Source organism: Colias philodice, chromosome 3, assembly GCF_061535455.1.
Source record: "Colias philodice isolate Cphi_HAF_F1 chromosome 3, ilColPhil1 Martin Lab GWU primary, whole genome shotgun sequence".
Classification (NCBI taxonomy): Eukaryota; Metazoa; Arthropoda; class Insecta; order Lepidoptera; family Pieridae; genus Colias; species Colias philodice.
The window spans coordinates 10497387-10507168 of record NC_143088.1 but is presented as its reverse complement, the minus strand read 5'-3'; the positions used below and the strand labels follow the sequence as shown (position 1 = coordinate 10507168).

General features: G+C 32.4%; 1 protein-coding gene across 1 annotated transcript; it reads right to left on the bottom strand.

The window, feature by feature from the left end:
• Positions 1-382: 382 nt before the first annotated feature.
• LOC149490000 (gustatory receptor for sugar taste 64f-like) lies at positions 383-8541 on the bottom strand. The gene is made up of 11 exons (XM_089715040.1): positions 8478-8541; positions 7736-7874; positions 6824-6942; positions 6012-6191; positions 5043-5191; positions 3879-4001; positions 3277-3431; positions 2344-2388; positions 1637-1805; positions 874-963; positions 383-472 (listed from the first exon to the last, which is right to left on the bottom strand). Exons 1-11 carry the CDS (start codon positions 8539-8541, stop codon positions 383-385), a joined length of 1323 nt encoding a protein of 440 aa, XP_089571166.1.
• Positions 8542-9782: the final 1241 nt, after the last annotated feature.

Genomic DNA, 9782 nt, shown 5'->3' with positions numbered 1-9782 from the left:
AGGAAAATGAAAGCAAGTTACCTTACGGATGCAAGGGACATCCTTCCGGAACGGGGATATTTTCTGAGATTTATCTCACTTGTGCTTCTAATACGGTTATTGGAAGATTTTTCTGATGCACTATTTTCTGCATACAACAATAATCTATTTAGAAATATCTCAAAATTACTATAGTTGTACTTTGTACGTATCCACAGGCTGGGCCGATTTTCATAAATTTTAATTTATTGGTTTCGTCCCTGACTATCATATATTTTTAAAGATTAAGTCGACCTAGATCCGTTATGCGATTATGGTTTCAAAAAAACAAACATACAAAAAAACAGATATCACAATCTTACACTTAAATTTTATTTATTTCTACACATTCTTATGTACTATATTAATTAACTGGTGCAGTACTATTGGTCGATGGTTGAGGCGAGTTGAACTGGAACATCACTAGCTCATATGTCACTATCGTACCAGCTACCTGTCAAAATATTAATTACTTAATTGTAAAAAAATATATTCATACAAATATTGGAAATACAAAAAACTGGTGTGCTCAGTTTGTTTTGCGACGCCCGGCGAGATAGGAATGAATTAAATAGTATTTAATATTTATGTAAAAAATGTTCGTGAAGCTTCCATAAAAAATGAACGTTACATTTACCAGCTTTTGGCATTTTAAACTTGTGAATCGTATCGTGTAGGTAATGTATGGACAAACCACAACAAATGCCTACTCCCTTTTCTTGAATAAAATTCAAGTAAAAAAGATAAGAATAATATACTTATTATAATATTTAAATAATACATTAAAATATATTAAATTTTATTATGATTAACAACAATCTATCAATTATTATAAACTTTCATTGGGTTACGTACAGTGAGAAGTAAACTCCGAGTTACGCTGAAGAACTGTAAGCCACTCAGAGCAACTTTGTCTCCATTCACTTGGTCCAAGAATCTTTGCACCTAGAAAAAGATATAATATATGCAAAATTTACTTAATTGTGTATCATATGGATTTAATATTACGATACAAGATATATGAATAATAACGCTATCAATATATCAACGGAAATTTGATAGGGCTAATTCTCTTGTAAAGAAAAGTGGCCAATCCATGATCGATGAAATGCAAATTAAAGTACCTAACTTAAACGTTTGAGACATTTTCTTCGTAGCCACCAAAAATCGTTGTATTGGATAGGTTACATCTTATCTCAGGAAATACTCTCTCTGATTTGCAAAATTCTTTCGGTGTTAGATAGCCCATTTATCGAGGAAGACTATAGGCTATATATCATTACGCTAAGTCTAACAGGAGTGGAGACATGCGAGTGAAACCGCGGAGTGCAGCTAGTAGGAAATATGGCACCGCTTCGTAGCCGAAGATCGTTGTATCACTAAATATATAGAGACTAGCCGCTCCGCGCGGTTTCACCCCCGTAGCTCCTCTCCTGTTGGTCGTAGCGTGATGGTATATAGCCTATAGCCTTCCTCGATAAATGAGCTATCTAACACCGCAAGTTTTTTTTTTTAATTGGACCAGTAGTTCCCGAGATTAGCGCGTTCAAACAAACAAACAAACAAACAAACAAACTCTTCAGCTTTATAATATTAGTATAGATTGGCTATACAATACCTCAACACAATACACCGGTGAAGGCACATCATATAGTACAGGAGCCGGCGTGTCCGACGCGCTGTTCACCTGGGACGCAATCAGCGACACCGCGACTGAGCGGCTGATGAGGTAGATCAGCGAGAACAGGAAATATATCGCCGCTTCATAGCCGCCGAATATTGTTGCTCTGTTTGGTATGGGTCAAATAGTAATATGCTTGTTGAGCATAAATGGATCTTATTGTTTCAAATACATAAATGAATGCTTTAAACCAGACAACCTAAGAAAGATATAAAGAATTGGCGGCTGTATAGCTATGTAGTTTTTTCTTAAAAACAACGAAAAATTAATAAAGAATTAGTGGTATAGCTAAGGTTTTCTTAATGTTAAGGTTTAGGGTGCATAGAAAGTGAATAAATTAATAATTATAAGAAATTCCTGCACAACGTGTAAGAAAGATCATAAAATACTTATTTGTATCTCCAAATAAAATACCGTAGGACTCAATTTAATGGTATGTCAGGGTATAAAAATATTTCGTTATTTTCCAAAGAAAATCTGTAATTTTTATTGATCATCCCGAATTCAGACTTTTTTATTTCACGTGGCTATCCCCTATCAAAACGAATAATATTCTTTTTCAGTACCTAGTTGTTACAAAACTCTATACAAACAAGCTACAGTCTCATCAATAACATGAAGGGCTTAATTAAAAAGATTCATACCCTTGTTGTCGACTGCTACATTCAGATGTGCCTTTTATTCCGTGCCTAGAAAATGAAAAAGAATTCTAGATTATTCATCAACAGTTGCGATAGAAACGTATTAATAGACTCTAAGAGTCCCATTGTTAGAGTACCTAACCCAAATTTTGTGGAAACCAATTTATTCTCAACGGTTTTCAATTTACTTCAACTGTCCCAGATGCTAATGAATATTGGTCATTATCATGTCTTGATTACGTAAGAATTGGAAAAATGGCTTTTCTGTTTACAAAATGATTATTGGAAAAATAATTTGCATAAATTGTTATTATGTCGTGATTGTATGACTACTATGCCCTGTGTCCCGAGTCCCGACTTTGTCTTGATTGAGCCAGGTTATAAATATTGCCTTTGGTACTTTATAAGAGATAGATGTACCTTTCTTGTAAAAACAATGTTTGAAATTGGTCGAATATTTGTTGAATTCAATCGTTACAATCAAACAGAAAAACAAACTTTTCCTCTTCATTCCATTAGTTGAGATAAAATATCATACATCATTCATCGTTTGATCGATTGATACGGTTAAACTATGTACATCTATGCTAGACGCATTCAAGCCTTTGAAATATATATTTTGTAAACAAACGTATATTTTAACAACTATCACATTTTAATTTCTACGTACTAAGTTCAACCAAAATACGTTATTGTTCACCAACAAGTAAAAGCAAAATTAAAATAAATATGAGCACAAAGTATCACAAAAAAGCACAACAGGAGGTCTTATCACTAAGGTAGCAATTTATTCCAGACAACCTGGTGATCAAGGTGAAGCATTAATAGTGTATACGAGAATACATACATAAAATAGATACGGTACAACAAATTGCATACTTAATTATAAACATACATACAAAATAGACAATTTAAACTTATTTAAATTGAACTTACTCCAAGGTGTTGAACAATTGCAGACAAATGAAGAACAGATTATTAGCAAAGGAGATGAAGACAATACCGCTGATGACGTCATCAACTTTGCGAACTAATTGCGCAGCGCGGCTGTACTCTTCCCTTGTGTTACGCCAGAATACTTCAGGCAAATACTAAAATTTATATAAAAAAAAGAAACTGAAATATATTAATAGATAAACTGGTATTTTCGTTACTCATACAAAAATTTCAAGCGTGTGTAGATCTACCTATATAAATAAATGAATTAGTGTCCCTAATTTAAATTAATCTTGTTGCATTCAGTATTTTTTATAACACAGCGAGAGCGTCTGTTAGATTTTACGTGTAATTTATATAGTTATTAATATAAGATATTATCAAAAATCTTTGCTATCAAAGGAATAATTAAATCTGACAGAAAACGATTCATTCACCAGATATTTTCTATATCTCTTATTATTATTTCTTTACTGTTTTTCAAATGTTTAGTTCGACTGGAATAACAGCTAATAATACTGCAACACTTATTACAAATAGCAATTTATAATAACCACATGACCCAACTAATCTCAAGCAATATTAACATGCGCCCATCTTACCTTGCCCTGGGCTCCAAGCAATTTCATATTAACATGCTCGAGGCGTGACGTCAGGTAGTAGCTCATACATATCACGAACAAATCAGAGAAGTTCCATATAAAAGTGGATTGGAAGTGGAGAAACTGGAAGTAAAAATGAATAGCAATAAGGAAGGGATATAAGTGCGCAATTTGTTGGCAACTTTTCCGATATTTTGGGATGTAAATCGGATGTGTTATGTTTGTAGCTACACCTGTAAATCTTAATCCTGTGTATTTAAGACTTATACATAATTTATATGATAAAATAACAACAGATTTTACGTATTATAATTATAGATTGAAAATTATCTTTAGTGGTTACTAAGAAGTTTATACCCTCATTGAAATTGGAATGTTTTCGAGATTATAAAATCTACTATTAAAATAATTTGTAAACACCTTTAACTTTATTTCCCATGTTATATTATTAGAAAAAAAATACAATCATACCACATTATATTAATTTTATATATATTTAATTTCAAGTATTTAATGGCTGTCACCATCTTGTAATGAATGACGTAATAAACAGTAAACATGGATTAACACGCAGATGCAGATGAAGCCGTCGAAAATCCCATAAATCCTTTAAGAGAATGTAATTTGTTTTATCGGTGTTAACGTTTCCGCTTTCTGTCAGTCTCCATTTAATTATGGCGGTAAAAACTCATCGTCGTAATTTTGGATGTATTTTTTAACATTATGCCGGTGCTTGTGGTTTAACGGGACACACCATGGTCTTGCAATTATGTTTATGAAACATGTTATTATAACCTACCCAAAATTTAAATCCTATCCTATCCTACTAATATTATAAATGCGAAAGTTTGTGAGGATGGACGTATGTATGTGTATGTTTGTTACTGTTTCACGCAAATACTTCTGAACCGATTACAATGAAATTTAGCACACATATAGAGGGTAACTTGGATTTACACATAGGATAGGTTTTATCCCAGAAATCCCACGGGAACGGGAACTATGCGGGATTTTCTTTGAAAACGCGGGCGAAGCCGCGGGGGGAATCCTAGTGATATTATATAAAGATGTAATACTATATAATATTCAAGAACTTATAATGGGCTATATAAAAAATCGTATAATTAAAGTTTATTGTGTTTTCTTATATATTTAAAGACTTACTTGTGTTACAATTCCTAATAGTGGTGAATATGGTAGAAAGTTGAAGACCCATGGATAGAAATGTTTTACAAAACCTTCGTAAAGACTGAGATCTGGATAACATACCATGGCACCAGCAAATGCTGATAATAATGATAGTATGTGTTCTACTGAAAGAAAAATATAAATACATTGAGCATTACGTAAAAAAATGGTTATTAGTAGATATTGTCATACCATAGTCTTGGAGCATGGATTGAACAAGCGTTTAGATTTAGATGAATCAAAATGCAAATTATTATAAATTAATTTTTAAAAATTCGTATAGCTACAATCCATACTAATGTTATAAATGCGAAAGTAACTCTGTCTGTCTGTCTGTTACTCAATCACACCTAAACTACTGAACCAATTTTCATGAAATTTGGTATGGAGATATTTTGATACCCGAGACAGGACATAGGCTACTTTTTATCCCGGGAAAATAACGCAATCCCGGAAATCCCACGGGAACGGGAACAATGCGGGTTTTTCTTTGACTACGCGGGCGAAGCCGCGGGCGGAAACCTAGTATTTAATAACTCAAACTCAAACATTTATTTATTCAATTAGACTTCTTCTAGAAGTACTTTTGAAACGTCATTAGGTACATAATATTTTTAACATTTACCACCGATTCGGAAAGCAGTATCTACGGAGAAGAATCGGCAAGAAACTCCACTCAGACCCCGGAACCACAGACACAATAGAAAATCTATTGTGTCTGGGACCGATCGGGCCGCTTGGGGCTCAATGGGTTCACACCATTACTTTAATATTGAAATAGTTGAGTTCTACTGTATAAGTTAATACAACAGAACTTCACTATTATCTTTATTGTTGTCTGTATCTGGATAAATACCTATCGCTCCTACTTTACTGATCTTTTACACTTTCAAAAATAAGTCTTTTCTTTCAAATTTTATCAGCTAATAATACTCCAAAACTTACGTAAAGCCAGAGCCAAAACAACTGCGCAGGTCCCATTACATTTGTATGCAAGCTTGGTATCATAGCTCGGATCAAGTTCCTCGATCTTGGATGTATACTGAACCAAATCTGGCCACTTTCTAGCAACTTGCAGGAACACAAGCATCGTGATACAGGTTGTACTGTAGAATATTATTGGAGCTAAAAATTTTGATAATATTAATAATTTCGATACTGTAATAAAGGTGAGAAATGAATGAAATACTGGATAACTGGATAAATACAGTGTAAGAAAGTAGAATACTAATGGTGCTGAAAATTTTAATATTAATAAAACAATAATGTTGAAAATTTATAATTGTTAGTGATAATTGAAAATTAAAAGTAATAGGTGTTAAATATCGAGCATATAGACAATTGGTTAAATATTTATGTCAAAAATGATAAAAGAGGATTAGTACAGATATCAAAATAACAGTACTTGTTGAATTTTGCTTCGTATCTTCGCTTCATTTTACTGCAGAACCTCTGCTCAAGTCACTGATTATTATTTCTTGATGAAATCGAGGCTAGAAAGCTTAATTTCCTTGTTAAGATTACCTTAAGATCCTCGTATATCAAGCTCGATTAAAATCGAACTAATCATTAGAAAAATAAACGATTTTTGGTACAAGCAAAAAAATAATTTTGCGTCGTAGCCATGCTACGTTATAATACGTATGCTACGTAAGGAAGTGAATATGTGTGAAGAAAAAATGCACTACCAGCAAAACTTTTCTTATTATTAGTTATATCTAAACTTGAAAAAGAAATTCTGTAAACAGTTTCCTTACTTGTTCCATTGAGAGAGGTCTGAGAGTGAACAACTTTGTGTATACACATTACTGATATGAAAATCTGTCCGGTCAAGGATAGCAAGAGGTATAAACACTTCCATGATAACCAAGTGAACCTGAAATTAAATTTGTTGAAATACCTATAATACAGAAATCTATAAAAAATAAGAGTAAGAGTAAGTAACAATTTTTTATAGATTGTAATTCGAACCAGATTGAAATTTACGTAACCATAATAAAGATTTTTCGTCTTTTGATGGCTTGCTCGATACTTAACTTGATGACTTTGTCGTAATAAGAAATTTCAATACGAGTTTTTCGCATAATTCATTTAATAAACCTTACATACAATAAAGAAGTGTTGCATAAATGCTAATAGGAATTGCATATTTCATCGAACATCTCGCAGACTTGTAATTTAATTATGCGCCTGGAAGACAATTAATTATCTTCTCGGGTTCCATGTATCAGTGAGGACATAAAATGGTTCGATATTGAGTTATTGAAAAATATGCGATAAAAAATAATATTTTATACTAAAAGGCTTATAGCATAAATGAGACACACAGATTATTTCAAACTTGTAAATTAAAGGTTTATAATCAATGATACTAAAAGTAGATAAGTCATTAACGTTCCCGAAATGAAACGTCAAAATGTGGCAAATTAGCCATATTTTCTCCAGTTGCTATTTTTTCGCTAACAAAAGTAAGTAAGATCGAATGTTATGTAGGTAACTTTCTACACCTTTTTATAATATTATCGTTTAAAATTACCAAAATATTTCAACAACTTGACTTCGATACGATGCGACGATAAGGTAAGTACGTTTCAAAACTCAAAGCGCGAACAAACTTCACAATCACAAGAACTATATCACAAAGGGAAGGCAATTAGGATAATGCTCACCTGACGTCAGAAGTCTTGCTGAAGATCCCAATAACGGGGATCAAAGAGAACGCCTGGCCAATGATGAGTGTCGCTCGTAGCGAGTCTTGAAACGTAGCTGGCGACTTTGATTTTAATTCTGTCACGTGAACTTTGTTTCCTAAAAAGTATTTTTTGAAAACAGTACGTTCTGTTAAAGACCTAATTTGATTGGTTACGTAACTTCTTGGATGTCAAATTAAACTGTCGAAGTTTAAAAGACCTCAAAAATTTATTTGTCTACGCATACTTATTAAGCAAAAAAATATTTTGAGAAAAAATTATATTTGAATTTGTACGGTCTATCCGTACTAATTAATTATATAAAATAATTATTTAACTATGAAACACTACTTGTAATAAACGGAAACTTTAACAACTATAATATAATGAGTGAGTTTCTCTTAATCACCGTCGGCGATGAACTGATTCAATATATGTAATTAAAATATAAAATTTTGGAAATAATTTGGTTCATATCGAATGCAAGCTCAGCGCCTTGATGTACGCGCTTGCTTATACTTGCTTATATACTATGATTTAAATAATTATAATTATTATTGAAGACGCAAATATATCCTACAAAAAGCCTAAAGAAAACATGTTTTTTATTAGTTCCCTGTCTTCTGAAATATAGGCTTGTAAATCTTCTAAAATCAATTGGTACACTAGGCAAATAAAACATTTAAACCAATAAATAGTCAAATAACAAAACTGCACTCACGTTTTTGCATTCCAAACCACACATTCCTGTTCTTCAAGTGCTTCTGTATGTCCTGTGGAGCCATTTGTTTGTGTGTATGTACACCCTGTGCTATCATGTGTTTGGAGTGCGATCACTGATAATGGGGTATCGTGTTAATGGTTTAGAGTTCGGTGTGTAAACCTTTTTTTTACATCACTATTTCTATACTAGAGGTCCGCCCCGGCTTCGCCCGTGGTACATATTTCGCAAAAAAAGGTAGCCTATGTCCTTTCTCGGGTATCAAAATATCTCCATACCAAATTTCATGCAAATTGGTTCAGTAGTTTAGGCGTGATTGAGTAACAGACAGACAGACAGAGTTACTTTCGCATTTATAATATTAGTATGGATTAATAATATCTAGATAAATATAGTCTTTATTGGAAATACTGGAATTGAACACTTTGTTAACATAATTTTCATCATATTGCTGTGCCGAGCACACGAGTCGGAAGTGAAACTTCTTTGGCAAGATTCAAAGATGATGATGAAAATGGTTGCCTTACTCAATGACGTGACATGAATACAAAAATGAAACATACCAAAACTTAATTTTGTTTCAATCACTAGAGCAATTCCTCAGAGGAATTCTGTTAATACTTTAAACATTTTCTGTAAAATATTTTATGTTATTGCAACAATTTGTTACTCTAATGAGGAAAACACGAAAGGTATCAATATAACTAACGCGAACACTTGAAATTAACGACAAAAAATAAATTCAGAAATAAACACTATCTATGAACAAGATCGACATAACCATCTCATTAAATTTGAACCTTCACAACATATATCATTATGATAATTTAGATAAATTACTCTAGTAATTGATTTACAGCGTATACCAGTAACAGCTACATGGAAGTTATTTTTTAGTGGTGACTTTGCGTGTGGTACAATAATTACCTACGCCCCCAAACTAGCAGATACCTATCTATTGATTTTACAAATTTAAACGTGTATTCGTTAAACGGTTTTACAATAAATCGCATTCCTAGAATATGTACATGTTGTATGTATATATTGGAAAAATATCATTAAAACTATATGGCTACTTGAGTTTTGACCCATTTTGAACCTATTCAACTTCTACACCTAAGTAAAATTTTTATTAGGTATATTTTTATAATTCTGTCTTAAAAACTAAAACAAACAAACGCTTGTAAATTCATCCATTGAAGGAGCGAAAATACTTGAAAACTTTGCATTTACAATATTATGAAAAAACGTGATATGCCATAAAACCGGGATCAATCCAATGTTTTCGTGGTATATTCGCATTTT

What these genes read in the sequence shown, in the direction of transcription:
- LOC149490000 (XM_089715040.1), bottom strand. Translation starts at nt 8,541, where the DNA reads ATGGCTCCACAGGACATACAGAAGCACTTGAAGAACAGGAATGTGTGG. An exon ending in TGTTTTGGCTCTGGCTTTAC is followed by an intron (nt 5,192 to 6,011) that starts GTAAGTTTTGGA and finishes TTTTTCTTTCAG; the next exon opens with TAGAACACATACTATCATTA. An exon ending in TATTAGGAATTGTAACACAA is followed by an intron (nt 4,002 to 5,042) that starts GTAAGTCTTTAA and finishes TTTTACTTCCAG; the next exon opens with TTTCTCCACTTCCAATCCAC.